This window comes from Thunnus thynnus, chromosome 8, assembly GCF_963924715.1.
Source record: "Thunnus thynnus chromosome 8, fThuThy2.1, whole genome shotgun sequence".
Classification (NCBI taxonomy): Eukaryota; Metazoa; Chordata; class Actinopteri; order Scombriformes; family Scombridae; genus Thunnus; species Thunnus thynnus.
In genome coordinates, this window is record NC_089524.1 from 18,324,261 (window position 1) to 18,346,301 (window position 22,041).

The 22,041-nt window shown below is 38.8% G+C and overlaps 1 protein-coding gene across 1 annotated transcript in view; it reads left to right on the top strand.

Annotated features, from left to right (window-relative positions):
* p3h2 (prolyl 3-hydroxylase 2) overlaps positions 1-21,939 on the top strand; it is a 63,865-nt gene extending 41,926 nt beyond the window's left edge. The window contains exons 2-15 of the mRNA XM_067596884.1: positions 4,708-4,860; positions 5,833-6,022; positions 10,606-10,737; positions 13,277-13,404; positions 17,032-17,121; positions 17,640-17,680; positions 17,860-17,945; positions 18,074-18,201; positions 18,320-18,408; positions 18,586-18,743; positions 18,934-19,051; positions 19,213-19,288; positions 19,761-19,901; positions 20,575-21,939. Coding sequence (XP_067452985.1) covers positions 4,708-4,860; positions 5,833-6,022; positions 10,606-10,737; positions 13,277-13,404; positions 17,032-17,121; positions 17,640-17,680; positions 17,860-17,945; positions 18,074-18,201; positions 18,320-18,408; positions 18,586-18,743; positions 18,934-19,051; positions 19,213-19,288; positions 19,761-19,901; positions 20,575-20,667 — 1,623 coding nt within the window. The 3' untranslated portion in view covers positions 20,668-21,939. The remainder of the gene's footprint in view (positions 1-4,707; positions 4,861-5,832; positions 6,023-10,605; positions 10,738-13,276; positions 13,405-17,031; positions 17,122-17,639; positions 17,681-17,859; positions 17,946-18,073; positions 18,202-18,319; positions 18,409-18,585; positions 18,744-18,933; positions 19,052-19,212; positions 19,289-19,760; positions 19,902-20,574) is intronic.
* The last annotated feature ends 102 nt before the right edge of the window (positions 21,940-22,041 follow it).

The window sequence follows — 22,041 nt, forward strand, 5'->3', positions numbered from 1 at the left end:
GAATATATCATTTAATCCATAACATGCACTTAGGGAAAGAAGTAGCACGATAGCTAATGACACACAGACTATAATATTGGAGGATTTTCACAGAAAATTACTTTCTTAGTATCCATTTCCCCCTCTTTGGCAGACATGGAGAGACAAGTTATTTTGATTTACGCATGCTTGCATGGCTGTTTCTCGGCTGTTTCTAGGCTGCATTGTTTTCCATTACACTATTAAGTGAGCAAGCCATCTCAGTTTAAGCCCATGATTGATTTCTGCTCTGTCATCCAGGCTAGAAGGGATATTTTAACCTTTCACTCTGCTCAGTTTAATATATGAGCAGGTGTTTTCAATTCAAAATATGCGTGTTTAGACAGTTCGATACAGACTCCCAGAAATTCCCCATGTTGAATTATCTGCCTCTATAAAGTAGTTGTGACCTTTTTGTATGAGTGAGCTCAGGTGCTATTTAATATGACTGTAAATCCATTATCACCCATGTGAGAGTCATACAATATAACACACAGTAGGTCTTTTTTTTTTTCCTTTGGCTTAACTGTTCAACTCTTGAGGGTTTTAGCTTCATGTTTTTGGTGTTTTAAAATAAAAGGTTGTTCTTAAAGCAATCTTTTGGCACCTTGGCAATACCTGTAGAAAAAAAAAGCAGCAACTCATGTTAAGTCATTTTCTCACAAATGTTAGCCGTGAACTTGATGAAAGAGGAAAAGTACAGCGGGTATCCCATGTTCAAGGCTTCCCCAGGTTTTGGGATGTTGTGCCTCGAGACAATAGATCTGGCAGCGGCTGATCACAGCTGTGTTTGTGCTGAGTTGGTGTACTGGAGTAATTCCCTCCTTCCTCCAGCTGACCCTCTGGCTTGAGCCAGGTCATTCCCCAGGGGCTGAGGTCAGCTGGGTCCAGAGGAGGAGAAGGAGGAGGAGGAGGGGGAGGTAGGTGAGTACAGACTAACTACTCCCTCAGCTCTTCCCTCCTTTGTACCCCACAGCCTGTGTGCTGTTTAGTCTCTGGGAGCCTGGACGAACATATCAACAGATGATTATCAGGTCCGCTAACGCCCAGCTGACAATACTGTCCATAAGGCGGATGTTCTCCCTGAATTATCTTGGGGACACTTTGTCAGGAATGCAGCAACAGAAGACTCATCTCTAGTAAAGGAACTTGGTTGTGTGCTTGAGGTTGCGCCATCAGTTGTAGAAAAAGTCTACCCTCAGATAAACTTGTACTGATTTTATCATCTTTTAATGCAGTCCAGGTTTTACTGTGTAGTGTGCAGTAAGTGTTGCAGTTGAGTTTTTGCTGTATTGAGGTTTCCCTTAATGTACAGTGTACTTGTACTTCAGTTGGTGATTCGACATACAGTATTTCTTATGAACTCTTATCAGAAAATGAGTATGACTTTGTTGCATATACTTGCAGTTATACATGTAAGTGCAGTTAGTTGTTGCATAGATTTTCTGTGGTCAAATTCTTGCTGTATAGTTGTTGAATGAAAGACATCCAAACTTGAGAATTACTGTAGGTATTTCACAACTGTATAGTCTATAGTAATCCCTGTGAATAAGAAAAATGACACCACAAAACAACCTGACAGGTCCAAACCACAAACAGCTGCATTTAATATATATGTGGAGGGATTTTTGCCGTTAAGATTACAGAACTGTTCATTTTCTGGATCTGTACTGTTGTCTGTCATGTTGTCTGGATGTAATGCATCAGTCTCATCAGGAATGCTTTCATTAAAGTCTAATCAATCATCTGATACATTCTTATTTGGCAATTAAACTTAATGCTTTTTATCTGTGCTCTGAAATTGATCTTGTTTAGTTTAAGAGTTGCAGTTAAATATGTCCTGGAGGACACAGGAATGCACAAGAAACCCTAGTAGGTCCCATTTACGTAGCTCAATTCCTCCCCTGGTGGTTATAGTCAGTCTCCCAGCAGCTCCAGCCAGGTGATCTGGCCAGGAATGCACTCAACGCCACCTCACACTTTGGCCTTTCAGGGGTAACCAAGCATATCCAGCCAGGCTTTTCCCCCCTGCCTCCTCTGCTACCACATGAAACAAACGGGTATCATTTTTCAAAAAGAAGTGGGTTGTGTGTGGGAAAAAAGAAAGAGACGTTCAGTTTGTGTTTTATGATGTATTGTGCAGACTCTTTGTAGCTTGTTTGCCTCCTCCATAGAAAACACAAAGTATTTTGTTTCTGTATCTACGTGGGCCCTTACACTCTATTGTGTGAAGAAAACATATTTCCCAAATCTCAACAAATGCAGGAATTCCTACATTATAAATGTAATAAATGTCTTTCCCGGCAAACCTGAATCAGTGCTCTCTCAACCAGTTATGTTTTTGGCAAACAGAGCCACACTGACCTTCTCAAATTGTCAGGAGAGAGGCTGTGAAACACTGGGATCTGCTTTAGGTTTGCACCTGCTGGCAACGTGAAGGATTTAAACAAATGGAGTCAGATGTCTCTGCAATACTGCAACTGAACTTATGTTGCTGTAAGAGACAACCAATCCTCAAACCGTGTCTCCCTTTACCTCTCTGCATCTGTCTTTTATTCTCTCACAATCATCCTGTCAACCCCCACTATGTTAAGTCCTCATCAATCTCCTACTTTCTTACATCATAACTGTACTGTACATCATAACTGAATTATTGATGATTAGTTTCTGGCTTTGTTAATAAGTTATAGAGGATGACTGGAAAAAGGAGAAAGGGAAGATTGGCATGCAACAAAGGTCACAGGGCAGCTAGTTTAAATCTTCAACAGTTTTTCTCTTCTGTGTTAAAACAAGCCGTGTTGAGGTCAAGGACCTGTGCCATGAGCTGAACTCAGTGGGAGCTATTGTGTAAGTTGGTTGTGTTTTCTTCAGTGTATAAGTGGGAGTAACCTGCCCATGTTGAGGCTTGAGCACGATTACAATCTTATCTGATTGGGACCAGCCAAGGCAAGTCTTGCCTGTTTGAGTTACTCTAAAATGTATTTTTAAGGGATAAAAGAGTATATGGAAGTTTCAAGAAAGTTTCTGCTTGTATCAGATATTTTCTCTTCTTGTCTGAACTGAGATCTGTTCCCTGCAGGGATCAGATAATGTGTAATACCACAGAGAGATAAACGTTGCAATTAAAAGGTCGCCTATGAAGTTGAGATGACTTTGATGTGGAAGGTAGCAACTTACTTGATGTACTGTATGAAAAGCAGGGATCTGATGAATTCGAGGGGGGTGTATATTATTGTTTATGTTGCAACCCCTCATTGCTTTGAACTACAGGTCATCTATTGTACGCTGCCTCAGTGTAGCGACTGTAATGACAGTAAGAATATCAAGAAAAGGTAGAAACTTCAAGGTGATGTTAGATGATGATGAAGAGGATATTTTTATGATGAAGAGTATACTTTTATTCTGATAAATGATGAATATTTTTTTAAATAAATGTTGAACTGGAAATGCATCTTTAATGCACGGTTGGCAAATATAGCTCAGAAAAAGACATCTCTCAGAACAATCAATGTCTTATATTCAAACAATTTCACAAATTCACTATTTAACTTTTATTTTTACTTATTTACACCTTCCAGGACATTTTAACAGTACAGGCCATTTTTCAATAAAATATAGGACTAGATTGAATATTCATTTTTCTCATAAGGTTAAAAGTAATCCTCATTAAAATCTAGCAGAACATGTTTAAATTAAATGAGTTTCTGTGTGAAGATAAGACATTTTTGATATCATCAATAATCAATTGTAAATCTTTTGGGTAAAGGCACTGAGTACAGCAAGTCCCTCTTGGATTTTTGTCTCTCATATTTTGCCCACTATACCTTTAATTTAATTTTTCCATATTAACTCTAAAAGTCCAAATGATAAAAATCTTAAGCAAATGAATTTGTACCTACTGAGTACATCAATTATTGTATATGAATCTTTTTGCTTGAATATATTTATTAGTTTTCACACAATATTCCACATAAAACAATAATAATATAAAACAATATGTATATGAATCTTAAAATATTGCGAGGCATGCTCTGTGTGAAATGTAGTAGCATTTTTCTGGACAATATTTCCTGTTTGTGTTCATGTCTCAGTCGACCAGCTGCCTACAGTAAGATATGACAGCTGCTGGCTTTCATTCTTCGAAGCCTGAAGTCACTGACACAGTACATGATCTGTACCGTGTCAAAGTCACTCACAAACACACGATAACATTCATTTCCTTAACCGCAACTATCAACAGTAAACTCTCTCTTTGCTATGTTTATGTTAGATATAATTCTCAGTAAGTGGATGGGATTTCTGTTTTTATGATTTCATTGTCATACTCCCAACATCCATAAAAGTCAAATTACTTGCCAACTTCTTTTACAAAAGAGTTAAATCCAACATATTTTGACAAGGAGTCTGTTCTTCTTCAGACTGCTTGTCGGTTTCCTTATCTTCTAAAAGTTAAATGTCTAAAGAATCACAGTAACATGATTTTTTTATCTTGAAGTTGTTTCATTCAATGTCTGTAGAAGTTGCGACATATTTTAATGTTTATAAAAGATTAAAACAGAAAAAAACAAGTGAGTTTTCAAGGCTTCTGAGGGTTATTGGACCAGTTGTGCACAAAATGCTAATATGTGTCCTGTTATTAATTTCAATAACATCTCTCTTTCCTTCTCTCTGTGCTCCTTTCTTCTCTAGTTGAAGCAGCCTGACAAGGCAGCAGCAGCGGCTCACACGTATTTTCAGGCCAATCCAGAACATGTGGAGATGGGTCAGAACCTGGAGCAGTACAAAGACCTGCAGGGGGTCAAAGAGGACCACTTTGTGGACCGAGAAGCCCGTCCTCACCAGGTCAGATGGGAAGTCTTTGGATATAAATATACATTATGGTCCTTTTTAGTTGTTTGTTACTTCATTTTGTGTCCTTTCTATCCTTTTACATGTCTTCTATACCTTTCTCACTGCTATGAGCTCATTCATTGACCTGTTGTCTTTCAGCCATCTTTTGTCAGTTCTTGCTGAGATGCCTGGTCAGCAAATGTAGTTTTTCTGCTTCACATCTTTCCAAAAAGGAAAAAGTACAGCTGTTGTCAGTGTATGAAGGGCCCTTTGTGTTAATGGCCCTTGCAGTTTAATGACTGGAAACTCATTTAGGTCTTTTAGTGCTGGTTGTGGTGAAGTTGCCCTGAAATGAGTTTTGTGTGCCTTTGTGTGATGCTCCAATGACCGTTTCTCACCTCACCTCTCACTTCTTTGTTCTCAAGTCAAGCTGATGCTTTGAGCTTCTACCTTCTGACTTCTAACTACCTTAATCTGTTGTTGTAGCTCAATTAAACTTTTAAACTCTAATTTTTTTTAATCTGTGTCCCTGCAGCTTCACTTTCTTCATAGCTCTGTGTCTGTAGATGCATACTTGACATTAAATTTATGTATATTTTAATTTATTTTAAAAGTACTCACAAAGAAGAGACTTAAATAATCCTTTCTGGCAACTGCTCAGCCTCATTACTCATATCTTCCCTCCCTCTGTTTATTCCAAACAATGACCATTGCCACTGCAACTTGATGTCCACCAGAGGACTTGTAAAAGCTTTTATAAACTGGCTCCAGATTTACTGGCAGTTGCGTTTTTTTTTAAACTGTGATAGAGAACAACAACAAGACATTTACTTACATATATAAAAATGTCAGGGAGAGGTTAGGACTCTGCTGATCACCAAAGGTCATAAATAATGATTATATATCATAGATCACAGGTCATAAATACTGAGCGCACCATTTCTTTTTATTCTCTCATCATCTTCCATCTCTCCTCCATCACAGCGCTCCTTCACTGCAGCAGTGAGGTTATACGATCAAGGAGACTACGAGGGAGCTATCGCTCTGTTTGAGGAGGCACTGGTGGAGTACTACAAAGCAGATGTGGAGTGTCGGGCCCTGTGCCAAGGGCCGCAGAGGTTTGAGGGCCACGATCACCTTCGCTACCGCTACAGCCTCCATGAACTCATATCAGGTAAAGTCCAAAATCTCAGCAGGTTTGCATGTACAGGAAGCACTCAGTCATTCTGCCCTGGATAAACAAATAAAGTATTAACATGGGCACAGATGTTATGTGGTGTTTGGATGTGATTTGTTGGTGTAATCAGCAATATTTATTCTATATGATTTTAAAAGAGCAATCATTAAACTATTTACTCAGTATGCTTTTAATTAGAACCAGCACTTTCTTTTCTAGGTTATGATTTAGATTGTTTACAACCTCTTTGTGTGCTACATGTTGATGTTCAGTAGATGTTGACATGACAGCTGGCACTCGTTAAAATACAGTGATAAAATGAACTGTAAGATGTTTTTAAAAGCTGTTTTTGTATGAATTCACTGTAATATAACATTTTATGATATTTTATTGCTGTACTGTATAAACGGACATTGAATTTGATCACCTCCCTCATGTTGCAACACATTAAAAGCCTGTTGGGATGTTGTGATTCTCTTCCATCCGTTGATTGTAAATGCTAGTTTGTGTTCACTGTGGTTTCACAAATCCTGGCTCGAGTGGATTCTGATGAGTCTCAGAGGTCCATTTCAGTCTAACATGAAAGCAACGAGACTGTTTATTTCGTGTTTGACGCTTTTGATCAACTTATCGTGACTGTTTCACCAACACGTCTGGTTGCACTGTGTGGCCTTGAGCCTGAGCTGGGCTTTGTTGTGGTGTGAGAGCCTGGGGGGGCTTAGACGAGGCCAAACTACACTCTTCATGCTCACTAGGTGATCAAATCTGCCTGGCAGTGACTTGGCACTGGATGTCAGTTGGCAAGGAGGGCAAAGGACAAATGAGGGATGACAGCCATGTTTGGAGGAGAGGAAGTGCAGGATGTAAGATTCAAAAATAGTAAAAAAGGGTTTAGTACCAGGGATGAAATTAGGTTCCTAGATCTATATCCATTAGCACACTGTTGCCCATGAAAACACACCTAAATGTATGTCAGCATGGTCTTTATTGTTTCTACTTCATACAGAGAATAACTAACTTGCCTAACTTCACAATTTGTCTATTTCAGGAAACTAAGCAGTCATAAAATTGTATTGAATTTTATATATGTATTATATTTAAGATGTTAGAAATATACAATAGACTGTCAGTTCCAGCACAGCTTCAAATTATTTCATCAAAATTTGAATTTCATGGGTTGCAAAGTGTTTTCCTGGCACTGCACAGCTTGAAATACAATATTTATGTGACAGCGCATTAGCTTGCATTTTTTGGTGATGAAATAAATGTCAAGCTGTAAAAGTTCAGAGCAGATTCATAGTTACAAACTTGAGCAGGGCAGCACAGTATAAAATGTAATGAAAACATCTTCAGAACAAAGTACTGACTTTAAAGAAAAAACAAGCAAGGGACATGAGATGACTAAATTAGACTTTAAAACTGCATCCAGAAACAATGGAAGAGCTCTTTTGAATTCAGTACATATTCCATATTTTAGGGGGCCACATTTTACCAGTAAAGTTATCTCATCATTTGTAATCCTGCTCTGTGTGTCGGGTCTCTGGACCACTGTCCTTGGTTGGGACTGTGGGAGGCTCTTACCACAATGTGGACCTTTGGGGGTTACTTAAACCTATTTATTGTGTGGAAAGCTCATTAGTCACAGCAGAACATGCTGATCTAACTGGCTGCCCAAGTTAATATACTGATGTTAGGATTGTTGAGCTTGCACTGCATGTTTTAGCAAACTCTCGCACACTAGATCACATGCAGAAGTATTAAAAACCACCATTAAATAATTGGAAATACATTAAGTGAGATTGACGTGTCCTGTAATATTCTCCGCTATTAAATACTACTAGGCTGTGTGCAGTTGGCTCTTATATTCAGTAGACATGCTCTGTTGCCATCTTCAACAGTCCAGGAAAACAGCCACTCGTAACCACTAAAGGACTGCCCTCTTCCTTTTCCTGTTCTCCGTCTCTGTTTGACCTCACTTCACCTTGTATCTTTACCACAAGGGCTTTTCATTGGCATCAATTCTTAAAGGAACATGCTGGTATTTTCACATGTTTCGGCCCATTTACTGCAAATTGATTGTGTTGTGTGGATTTGTGGTGAAAATGCAGACTGTACTGAAAGGTTTCCGGTTTGCTTCTCTCAGATTCTCATTGAAATGCCTCTATATCTGAGATCTGGTCGGTTGACCATTGAATAGCAAACTTTTTCATACTACAATCTATTGTTGTTTCATCAGTGTCTGCGTTTTCTTATTGTTTTGACTTTGTTTTTCCAACAGCATAGCTTGTGAATGCAAAACTGCTTGGCTTCTGAGCTGACTCTTAAAGGTTTAGAGCTTTCCACAAGCACCCGAACACATCACCTGGCTTTTGGCTGCATATTTACACAGTTGTAAATTGAACTTAACAAAAATAGACAACCAGTTGTTCACTCTAATGTTTTATTCAATTTATACAAGTCAGTATTAGTAGTAATACTAAATACAGTAGGAGAAGTAGTAAATAGGATAAAATATGTAAAAAACTGCCTTTTCCTCCCAGCTGCACCTCTCACAGTTTCTATAAAGTTTCCTGTGTTCCTATCCTTCTCTCACTTTCGCTGATACTGCTCTTTATGTCCCAAACAGGATGGAGCAGTTCTACAACAGAAGCCATTAAAAAAGTGTTAAAACTCAGCCCAGCAGCCACCGGCATTCATCAAACTGGCAGTTGCAGAGATAAACTTCCACATTATTTTGTCACACAGTTATAATTTACTTGATAATAACAAGCGCTAAGCCCCTATGTTATGCACATGTTTTCATTTTATTTAGCTTACAACACGGTGTAGAGCCAATTTGAGTCTTTTTGGCTTCTCAGACGTAGAATGGAGCATAATCCGTAACACAACACTCATACCAGATCATAATTAAGTGATTATACTTTTATACATATGCAACAACTTTTGGTCAGTGGTGCTTTTGTTGAGTTGCTGCAGCTTAATTGCTGACAAGTGTGCTTTGTCTCAAATATGCATGGCCCAGTTGCATAAACACAGAAAAGAAGGCTAATTAGTTTTGGCTGAGCTTTGTTTTACTTACAATCAGAGGATTATTTTCTATAGCACCGCTGTAGAAGAGACTGTGATTATGATGTTTATTTGTGTTCAGTATGTATGTATGTATTTTGAGGGTAATATAATCTTTTAAAAGAAAGAAAATATCTATTGACCCTATACCGTTCTGTATGATTTTGGACTAACACAGTTCAGATCTTTGCCCCTCAGAAACTCTTAAAGGAGTTTGAAACAGACCACAATTCTGTGAGGAAAGTAGTGCTGCAGCTGCTCAAGAGTGACCTCACTGTACATACACACTCATGACATGTGTACACACATACACACACACACAAGCACAACCCAGTCTGCTGGTTTTCCTCTCAGGGCGCGACATAAGGAAATGATATGTAGCTCCCTGTGAGATCCGCCTTCCTTGTAGGATCAACAAACAACAGGATTTATCACCACCTGAGGAACAACAAAGACATGAAAGTGCTCCACTGTTACAAAGGGAACAATATTTATTTGATCTCTTTCACAGCAACATAGAATGACATGATGTTGGAGTGGTTGTGTGCGATTAGACACAGCTCATCAGCTCATTCTATTGACTTTTTCCCCACAAATACGTGTTCAGATGAATCTTAAACAGACCTTCCTCCAACATTGAACAACAGGGAACAATAAACATTTACCACCACTGATGCACTTAAGGAGCAATTTCCATTTTCAACATCTGTCTTATACAAGTGCTCATTATTTACAGTGTTGGGACACACTGATCTCACACTCAGTGGGGCCCTGTGCGATATATATGTTGCATAAATAAAGATGTGAGTGATATGGCGTGTTGGAGTTACAGTCAGTTACTGTGATGCAGGTTGTCTCTTTCCCGCACCGGTATCTGTTTTCCTCTTTCTATCTTCAGCTCTGAGTCTTCAAATATATATTTTGGCTGGATGCCAAACAGGCTCTGCTGTTGTCAAAGCACAAATCTGCATTTCATCTGTGTAATGATTCAGTTTGGGATTAGCTGCTGTTAGTTTCCATTAGATTAAATCATTTCAGGCATTTCGGTATTGTTTATTCAGTGTTTTTAATACAAAATACAATCATTTATGGACACGTTCCTTTGCAGTTTTGAAATAGTGAGTTGTGTAATTTTTCTACTGTGTGTTGAGCTTTATGACATTTTACAGCAACACTCTTCAAAAACAGAAAACTTTTGCCATAACACAATGTGCAGACTTGGACGTTTTTAAGTCTGTGTAAAGCAGTGTTTATTCCTCAAGTTGGATTTATTTAATAAAGTTAGATCTCTAAACCTTAGAAATAAAGTACTATTCCACACTAACTTTTGTTTGGGCCTTCTTCTCACTTTGTGTAAAATTATATCCTCACTTCAGTTATATCAGTAATGTGAATGCTGGTATGCGGTCCCTAATCTGATGCTCAACTTAAAGCAAACATTAAGAAGCCAAATGTTAAACTTACTATCTCAAAGTTATGTTGATGAAAACTGATCTCAAACCGTTTCGTTGCAGATCACTTCACTCAGGTGCTGCACTGTGAACATGAGTGTGTGAGAGAGCTCGCCACCCGGCCAGGCCGCCTCTCACCCATGGAGAACTACCTGCCTCTGCACTACGACTACCTCCAGTTCGCCTACTACCAGGGTAGGTTGCTCAAAGTCTTTGGATAACCCACAGACATATATTTAGACTGTTTGGTGGATACACTGATGAATGATTGTACCTTTAACCACCTCTAAGAGATATAACCACTTCTTTATAACACTGTGTAACAGAACTTTTCAAGTTACCAAACGTGAAATCTGTCTGACTATCCTTTGTGTAATTATGATGAAAGAAGATGAATACACCCACAGGTCATACACCCAAACACACATACATGTACATACAAGAACTCACAGTGACCACAAAGAGCTGCTGACAGGTTGAGTGAATCAACAGTGGACCGCACCCTGTTAGTGGTTTCACATTGTTTCAAATAAGAGTTTTACTGATATTATCTAGTGTTTGTTTGTGTTTGTGTGTCTGTTTGAGTAATTTTTGCTGCATAAGGGTGTTTCCAGTCTCATGTTGGAACACTAAGATGTGTTTGTGTCTTCTTCTAGACGAGGGGAAAGATAGTGTGCTGAGTAGTGAGATCACCAGATTATACTTAATGACCCCTAAGCATGTGTCTCTTATAAAGCAAACTGGATCATTGGGCCTGTGCAAACACACTGAAAGCTTTGATTCCTAGCAGCCGCTGATGGGAGTGTGATGTGTGTGTGTTTGTGTGTGTGTGTGAGTCTGTGGAAGGCCAAAAAACTTTGTTACCTGAGTTTATTTTAAAAAAAAAAGGTCTCTGATTTAGTTATTTTACTGTATTTTAAATGTGGAAATGGCTGCAGTATTGTGTACATCACTGTTGATAAAAAGCCCAAACCAATTAATCAAATTTAATGACATTTTCATGATATTAAACCCCATTTTTGATACTTATTATGGCCTGCGTTTTTCAGCAGTAACCATGATTTAGTATATTTGCGTACTTGACAAAACAATCTCACCTCAAAGGCAGTTTAGTAGCTGTTATATAATTACACACGTGTTATAATTATGTAATTGCCTCTCTATAGAGCAGTTTTCATGCGCAAAAGATGTTATGACTATGTCAGACAACTTTTTTTTTAACTGTCTTCTTAATTAAATGATTCTCTGCAATAAATCCTCTCAGCCAAAAAGTTGGGCTTGGTGCGCTGTAAACAGAAACGACTGCTCTTCTTCTGTTGCACCCCAGTTGTTGAAATATGTACCTATATACTGTACCTACATTATTAAAACACAGCAGGTGTCAGCAAATCAACCTGGACTGGAATCTTAAGGATTATAACTTTAAGATCTAAATGTGTTATGCCATAATATTTGAAAAAAGAAGTTGTCTCACAAAAAACGCTGTCAGGATGCCCGAGGGCGAACTTTGCAGTTAGTTACTTTTCTTTACCTACCTTATTCTTAATAAACATTTATTCATTTAATGAATTAATTATGTTACCCATTAGATCATGTTTTAAAGGCAGGATTACTCCTTTGAGCCATGTTCATTTATATCCAGCATACTTTGATTGCATTTTTAGCAATTTCATAAGAATTTGCACTTTTTTTTTTAAAGGTCACAATTTTTCAAGTTAGTCCTAAAACAATAGTCAGGTGTCCAAACGAGCATTGACACATGATGCTGTGATCATTCCTCCTGTTCAGTGAGCAAAGCTTGTTTGTGTATATGGGCACCTGACTATTGTTTTAAGACAGACTTTTTTTGAAAAAAATTGTGAACTCATCCTTTAAGTAACTGCATGCTTATTATCTGAATCAGAAATCTAAGGCAGTCACCTCTTGGCACCAATCAGTAATCTGACGCAGCAGCACTGTGACCTGTGTTATACACTCCACAGTGGCTCCTCACCACACTGCCGCAGTGGAAGTTTGCCATCACTCAACAGCCTCTCATTGTGCTTTAGCTGCTTAAGTTTCCTAAATAAATCCTCAGTGACGTTTTTTTCAGTTTGACTGAGCTCAAATCTCCAGACTCTTATTGACCTGGGAACACGCAGCCGACAGCAGCAGATACGCTGCCTCAGCCAAGACAGGAAGTCTTTGGTTAACCCTGTGCCTTTACAAGCTAATAAAGAATGCGTTTGTGTGTGCACTTAGCAGCAGCAGTGCTGAGCAGTACAGTAGGTGTGTATGTACGTGTTTGTGTGTGTGTGGCTCTGTTTGAATGAATGTGTGTGAAAATGTGTTCGCATGTGTGTTCAGCTCAGGTTGACAGCTCAAGACGGTCCTGATGTATGTTTGTCGCACTTCATCACTGACATTCCTCTGTCGTTACAGACAGCGTGGACCGTGTGTGTGTGTGAGTGAGTGTGTGTCTGTGTGAGTGTTGTGAGTGCGGTTTCCACTATCTCAACCAGAGTGAGGCTTTTGCTCCATTGTGGTAATGGTTTCGGAATGTCTGCAGTGATAGATAGATTTCCACATTTCACTCACACACTGGTCATCCAGTTGACCCAGATAACTCAACAGCTCTGTAGAAAAGAAAGCTTTGTGTGAGTGTCTGTGTGTGAGCCCAGTTCCTTAACTGTGTTCAAATTTAAACCACAAACAGAAACCTCTTCAGCTGCTTTCCGTCTCTCTCTCTCTCTAGTGGAAATGCTGGAGGAGGCTCTGCAGTGCGCTCTGACCTACCTGTTATACCATGAGGGAGACGAGTTCATGGCGGACAACGTGGATTACTACAGAGAGATGCTGGGACATGATGGCAAGCCACGAGAGGTCAGAATCTGCTGTGTGAATGCAGGGCGGACAGAGATAAATGGATGTGAGAGGCTGAGTGGGAGAGATAAAGTAAATACCAAGGAAGATGTTTCTGTGGAAGGTCAAGGTCTTCCTTTCCACTAGATGATGGAAGGTCTAACTTAATGAACCCCTGGCCTTTTTTATAGAGGCATACCTTTTTTGTGTGGTTTGGTTTTTGCTGTTTTTCATATTTTTATTCATTTAGGTGCTCAAGATTACACAGTGTGAAATTTACAGGCACTCTGCCATCTGAGCAGGGAGAAAGAGGGAAAAGAAACAGAAACAACAGCAAAACAAACAAGATAAACAAAGAATGCGCAACAAAGAAAGCAACCTGAGTACCCAACCAATTTCTCTCCAATGCCGTTGAAGATATGTATGTTACACAGATGTGTTTGGCAGATAGTGAACATAACAGCTTTAACACCCAGTTAGCATATCTACCTATGGACAGTTAATCCAAACTAGGAAAACTTGCAAAAACAACAATATATGTTAACTTGATTTCTGCTTTTGCTGAAATGACATAGAATAAGCATAGCAAATTAAAACACCTATGAAATATCCCTTACTAAGTGGTGAATGATGTCACAGGGATCATAAAACATACACTGTCTGTCACAGACATACAATACTGATGTTTTTCCCTGACTTGAATATCATATCTTGAGTTTTTTTTGAGGTATTTTATATAGGCTGCCAAATACAATCTTACCTGGCAGCCTGGTCTTCCCCAGAAATTTGAGTCCTTCAACCACAGAAGTATTGATCATGTCTGAGAACCACATTCAAAAGAAGAGACATTTAACTCTTAAGGGCATTGTCACCCTGAGCCTGTCAATAGCAGATCTTGATGTGAAGGATATTTTGAAGGATGGATGGATGATTGTGTCTGTGTATTAAAATCTGAATAGGTGGATCACTGTGAAGGAGATAATGGGGCTCCATTTGGTGAAAAATATAAAAAAGAGTTTAGTAAAGAAGTTAGACACAACATAAAATACATTATGGAGGCAGTTACTGCAGATTTAGACAAATTATCTGCAGAATCGGCCAATGTATCACAATATGAAAGCTCATTCTTCTTTAAGTCTAGTTGGTGGGATAGGAGACTTTGGGGCGACTACTGCAGACATCTTGAAGGATAGCAGTTGACTTTGGGTCTTTGCCACATAGTCTCTTGTAGGTGGTTAAAAGAATCTTAAAGCCAATAATATGAGGTTAAAACTAGAGTAATGTAAGCACACCGGTGTGTGACAGAAGTCTGGCAGGAGTTTTTTCAACAAGCTATGGTTGTTTAATTGAAGAATGAGCAAATCAAGTGGAAGAATCAATACAATAAAATAAGCAGGAGTGTTGGGGGAGGACAGAAGGCATGCAGGGAAGAGAAAAGTGTGGATTTGAGGAAAAAGGAGGAGACAGGAGGCAGCAGGCCGTTTACTGTATATCTTGGACGAACTTGCTACTCGCCGCTTGGCAGGAGTCCCCTCTTAAAGTTTGCTTTTTACTTGTACTATATGTTCTCCATCCAGCTGGAAGTATTAAGCAAATGTTGCTACGTCAATGTGTTTATGACAACATATTTCTTCCTCGTTATTAGGTTCGTTATTATTTCCTTGCCCCCTAGTGTTCATAACACACTGTGTAATTAGAGGCTGAACGTTTAGAGAAAATTAAATTTGCAAAGTCTGGCTTCTCATTAGCTACTTCAGTGTTTGTCTTTCTTAAACTCTGATCAGCTTCTTTGAAAAGTGAAGCAGCGCCTTGCTCAAGTCCCAATTACACAACCTCCTTTTCCTAGAAAGCCTGGTACTCATTAGAGCGAGCGAGGCTTCCCAGCAGGGCTGTGTGAATGTGTAAGTGTGCGGTTGACATTGCGTATGTGTGTGCCCGATAAAGAGAGACTGAGAGCTGATGTGCTGCAGCTCATGCTTATGTTTTCGTACCCATAGCTTACATTTTTCTAGCCCTCAGCTCTTACCAGTCCCGTCAGTTTACAGCACATTCATTAGCCCAAAGATCGCCTCTCCTCTCCGCGATCTCTCTCCCTACTGCCTTGGGGAGCTCATTTTCAGATCCCTAGATCTCAGTGCCAGACCTGACCGGTCTCCCTGCCAAAGAATCCTGCCTTTCAGGAACTGTGGAGGTGGAGGAAAAGTCATGTCAGAGTGCCCAAAGAAGTCTCTGGAACAATTTTGGGGGCTGTTTGTGTTAAGGGTGATGGAAAAGAGGACTTTACTGTTTTTTTTTAAAACTGCTACAAGAACGCTACTGGCTGCTCAGGTTTCATTATACTCACCATCATTGCCTCAGCCCCGACCATCTCTCCTCTTCTCGCACATAGACAAAAATACAAAAAACAGGACTGTATGTCACTTTATAGCACACTGACACTCAGATGTGTTCACACAAAAAGTGTCTTCTTTCTGTCAAATAGCATATATTATGAAAACAAAGACACAACTAGAGCTAGACCGATAAATCAGCCAGTATTAACTGACTGTGGATATATTGTATTAGTGTATATGTCAGCTGATAAATTATAAGAAATTGAAGTATAAATATACTAAGGATATGATTAAAATCATTTAGAAACAGTATCTCCATTACGTAGTTTGTCCACCAGAGAGCACTGACAAGTTTGCGTTTCAAACGTAAGATGTTCTGCTCAGTTCATATCATGGTCAAATTTTGGGGATCCTTATCAAAAATGTTTGTGCATGTTATGTGTTTATGTAACAAAAATGAATACCAGATTTTTTTAAGACTCTGAAAAATTTATTTATGTATGAATTTGGATCCCCATTAGCTTCCACAGTGTTGTTGCTAGTCCTCCTTCCACCATAAAATAAATTACAATAAATCAACATTATTCAATACAAGAGAAAAAGTCAAATTCATACCTCAATAACCTCAGTAAGTGTTTTTAATAATTAAGTTGCAAAAACAAATTGTTACAACCAAAGAAAAGTCAGTACAATTTTGTTAGCGGCCTGAAAAATCCTGTATGAGTCACTCTCTTTACGCAGTAGATCATATATTAAGTCTACCTGTCATTGTCTTTCTAGCACAATCCACTTTAATACAGAGCCATCACAGCAGGCCTGAGAAACACCAGACTTTTTTTTTTTGCTTCCATTCAAGTTTTTACTCGAGGCAGGAAACATCAGTAAAAGTGTCCCTCTGAGAGGACAAAAAGAGAGAGAGAAGCCATCACACTCCATTAGTCCTGGCTCTGAGGCGAGCAGAGCCGAGGGAAAAATAAAACTCAATCTGGTTCCCAGGACAGGCTTTCACTGTCACTTTTATAGGTTGAGCTCTGATACATGAAAGATAAATATTAAACCATTCATACTGTTGTCTTTACTGTATCTGTGAGCACAAAATCTGAACATTTGTGAATACTGATCCTCTCAGCTAAAACATTGGTGTGAACATGGAACATTTCTTTACGTTACTGTTAAATATTCTTTGTATTTTTCTGTCTTTCCTACAGTAATTTTGCTCCTACACCAACATCTCTCAAGGATGAATGCATGCATTTACTTTACTAGCTCAGGAAACTGTTTACCATAAATCTTTGATGTGTATGTGTGTTCACAGAGAGCCGCATGGTACCTGAGGAGGCACAAACAGGAGCTGGAGCTGCTTCTGATTGGCAGCACAACCATGGGTGTGGGATTCACTGAAGGGGTGAGTTAATATAATTATCATAAAAAAATATTTTTTTCATGTTTAACTTAAACCTCAAAGAAGACTGCATGTACTTATTGCAAGACCACTCCCCTTTGCTTCTCAGTTTTACCCAGAAATGTAAAGAGATTAAGTAATTTAATAGGCAGTTATTCGTAAGCCGGTCCACATGTCTCTCTCTGATGCAGAGCAGACACAGATCTGCTGGGTGTGTAAATAATGTGCCCCTGCTGCTGGCTGAATCAAAGCAGAGTAACAGGTGTCTGGCACGGCCACCCTGCACCGCTGTCCTCTCAGCCAACAGCGACACTTGCTGGTTATTAACAGGACATTACATATTTTAAATTTCTTTGCAAACAGCATTTCTGGAAACACAGAAGATGTGAATAATTTTAAGTATCAATCAGATCAGTCCCACTGGTCTTTTGGTTTTTATCATTTTAAACACTTCCTGGCATCAGAGCTTTTGAAAGTGTAAAATGTGCAGATGTACAGATTTCCATGTGTTTTTCTTGCAGAATTACTGGGGCAACACAGGCGGAAGAGACGACTCAAACAGGTAAAGACAGAACTGTAAAACTTGTGTAACACTTTATAATATTTTGAACAACCGTATGTCTTCTTGTGACCACGGTCCCAAGGCATCCTGACTGTAGTAGCATAAGCTGCCTATACTGAATTTGCAAAGTTTGAAATGACAATTTTGCATAACACAATGACTCTCCTCTGTTTTTGCAGGATTCCCTCAGGTACAGATGGCTGGATGGAGTATGTTCCCATCTCAGAGAAAAAGAACGTCATTGCCTCACTGCAACTAAAAGAAGGTAAACTGTCACTGCAAGACTCGTAGCAGAGATAGGCAGAAGAGGAGTTAAACTGCAAAATCTTTTCAGACCGCCACGGTTTAGATAATATGTTACATTCTTTAAATGCTGCTCTGTGATCTATGTAGGTGGCCCCTTGGTGTATGACAGTGTGCAGCTGGTGCAGAATTCTGTGGCCTTGAACGGGAGCCAGCGGGTGCTGCTGGATAATGTGATAACTGAAGAGGAGTGCTTAGAGCTCAGAAACTTGGCACATGTAAGGAATTTATACAACTTTAATAAAATCAGGACTTTAAATCAACAGATTAGTCACAAACAGCAAAAAAAAAGACTCTCTCTTGAAAGTTTTTTTTGGCTGTGTTCTTGGCTTCCAGGCTGTCACGCTAGCAGGAGATGGCTACAGAGGGAAGATGTCTCCACATACCCCCAATGAGAAGTTTGAAGGTGCCACTGTGCTCAAAACCTTGCAGGTACACAAACATAAACACATGTTACTAGATCATCAGTTGTGGAGAAGTGGATCTAAAACTAAGAAGGCAAAATTCAATTCAGTATTCAATAAAATGTGTCACCTGTACAGTATCTCTCTTGATTCATTATTTGACTGTGTATTATAATGTCTTTTTTTTTTGTTTGCCACCTTGCAGTACGGATATGAGGGCAGAGTGCCGATGAGAAGCGCTCGCCTCTTCTATGACATCAGTGAGCGAGCGAGACACGTTATCGAGTCCTACTTCATGCTCAACTCCACTCTGCACTTCTCCTACACACACCTGGTGTGCCGAACAGCCATCACAGGTCAGTCACAGGCAGAAACACACATCGCTTGACACTGAAAAACTGTCATTGATGTTTCACATTCTGTGTGATAAGGTGGTAGATTTAAAAATACAAGATCTAGGAATAAAAACTCCTTCTGTGTCAATTTAACATATTATTTGAAAGGCTGTATTTATGATTTTTGTGTCTGTTGGTTGTACATTAACAGGCCAGCAAGACCACAGGAATGACCTGAGCCATCCCATCCACGCTGACAACTGTCTGCTGGACCCTGAAGCCAACGAGTGCTGGAAGGAGCCACCAGCATACACGTATAGAGACTACAGGTATGAGCCACCTGCTGCCAACACAGTAACATTAATTAGCATGAATTATAATCATTCATGCTGCAGCTGTATCACACAGTTAAGCATTTATAATTTTCACTATCATACAGTAACCCTGCGGTTGATCTGATCTCCCTTTTACTTTTTATTTCATTTTTTAGTGCACTGTTATATCTAAATGGAGATTTTGAAGGTGGGGAATTCATCTTCACAGAAATGGATGCCAAAACAGTGACAGTAAGCTGCTTCTCCTGTAATATGACTATGAATATGAATTACTACAGAAAATGTATTTCTTAATCAGTTCCCTTAAACATGATTTTTTAACCACTTGAGCCTGGTTGACCTCTATTGAAAAATGGATAAAGAGCCTTGATATTCCTCCAACATTAGCCAGTCACAAAACCAACTGTAATTTCAGACCATTGCCTTTTAATTTGAGATGTTTCTACAAAAAAGGAAAGTTATATGAGGTCAAATCATGTACTGAAAGGGAGGATTATTTCTGGGTAAAGTCATCATATGAGTAGAACCAAACAAAATATAAACACAACAGGCTGCTCATAAAAACTGTGTAATCAGCTTTGGATTCAGCTCAAAGACAAACATCTGCTTTAACAATGAAGCTCAATAGTGAAGACTTTGTCTTACTAATATGAATAAATGGCTGTAATTTTAACCTCATCTCCCCCCTGCACAACCTCTGCAGGCGTCAGTGAAGCCCAAGTGTGGCAGGATGGTGGGTTTCTCATCAGGAGGGGAGAATCCACATGGAGTTAAGGCCGTCACCAGTGGTCAGAGGTGTGCTGTGGCTCTGTGGTTCACCCTGGACCCGCTCTTCAGAGAACTGGTAAACTGCTGCTTTAATTTAAGGGCTTTGGCAGACATGCTGACTTGGGGTGATAGTCATTTTACTTCTAGGCTGATCCTAATTTTGGTTCTGTTGGTTTTGCTTCTTATTCCAGTTTTGAGTGAAATATAAGTTGTAAAACTGAATATTTAGCGCTATTGTTGTCATTATTATCAAACATTCATTCTTAACATTTTTGTGCTTTGAAGGGAATTGCATTTAATCAACCAATATGATTTTATAAAGGGCAGCATTGTTAATTTAGGAATCCTTTTTTTCACCCGACTGCAACTCATGCTACCAAACAAAGCAGTTTTAGACACTCAAAGCTTGTCTTTTTAACTCATGAACTGGGGATGCAGAAGAGAAAGTTCCCTCCTCCATAAATTTGAGACCATAGAAGCCTAAATTTAATTCTGGTATCAGATTTGGACAGTGGTGGAAAAGCTCTCCACAAAAGTAACATAGTCAGGTTATTATGTTTAGGAGGCACATCAGACCAACACAAGAGTACAAGCATAGAAGCAGGCGGTATAATTATTGCTGTAATCTGAATATAATTTGAATTTCCTTTGAAAAACAGACTTGCTGAAGCTTCATATTCTCTTTCTATGATTCCCTTCACCAGAGTTAATCTTATTTCTCCCTCATTTCTTTCTTTTTTCTTCCCCAGGAGAGACTACAGGCAGATGAGGTGATCCAGGCTCTGGACTCGCAGTCTGTGTGGGGTCAGGGTCTCAACATCAACCCTAAAGATGAACTGTAGAAGCAGGAGAAAAAACCCTTCACCCATTCCCATCCCCTTCAATGAAAGCCTTCTATATATTTTAACTATTTATTGAATGACCTTTGAATCAGAACATTTCTAGTTTTGTACTGTTTGAAGTGCAAGATTGTCATTTTTGTGTTGTCAGTTGTGTGTTTTTTTCATGTTTCTCTACACACCAGTACTTGAGTTTACTTTTGGGGTTGTTTTTTTTTTTGTTTTGTTTTTTGTCTGTCCTTCCAATGACAGCCTCCAGTTAAAAAAAGTCAAACTAACTTTGTTTTGCTGTTTAAGAGTGCTCATACCTGTAATCTCACTGAACTGTGAAGAAGCCAAAGAGAAGAACGGCAGTGGAGTTTAGGTTGTTCTTATACCTTGTTCTGGGCGACATATTCAATGGGTTTTACTCAAAAACACTATGTAGAGTCATTAAAAAGTACTTTAATTTCAGTGGTCAGTAGTTCAAAATAGTATTAATTTTCATCTTCACAAATAGTATTGTTACATATGCTACAAACCTTACTAACAACTTTATGTTATTCCATAATGGGTTTTTTTTTGTTTTTTTTATTTCCGTGCCAGTAATATTTTTTTTATCAAAGTAGGCAGTGCACTGTTTTTCTAATTTGGATATCTGATTCAAAGGATTTAAGAAAGAGATGTGTTCTAATATGCTGAATATTTAATGATCATGCACTCTGTCCTCCTCTGTGTGTTGAGTCTGAAACTGAAAATGTCTTCTGTCATTGCTTTGTCCACTTTTCCTCTTGTTGTTGTTGTTGTTGTTGTTGTTGTTGTTGTTTTTGTGATAAATAACTCCCCTCTTGTCTGGGCACACAGAGCAGAATACTGGTTTTCATGTTCACTGATGTGTGTGTTTTATATGTTACTTTTATTTATGTGTTTTTTAATAATAATACACAGCTGCTGTTGTTAATGTCAGCATTTAATATGAGGAACTTTTGTCATAAAAGATGTCAATCATTCCTGTTTCAAGGAATACATATTTGTACGGTCTTTTAATTCTTTATATTTTTGTTGAGGACACAGATGATAGGCCGAGTCGTGCACTGTAAATCCAATGGAGAGAATTATAGAAGAGTAGCTTTGTTGTTTCTACAGAGATTCAAACTGCTAACCAGAAACTTAGTCCTGTCGTTTTATGAGGTTGGCCACTTTTGTTTCACTGATATTTAATTATGAAATGCTGTAGCACAAAAAAATGTATGTGTACATGCCTATAAATTAAAAATATAACATCCATTATCTATATTTAATGGTGTACTTTTATTCATTCAGACTCGTCTTTTTGTATGACATAAGAATGTGTTTCATATCATGTCTAGTAAACAGCAGGAATATTTACAAGTAGAA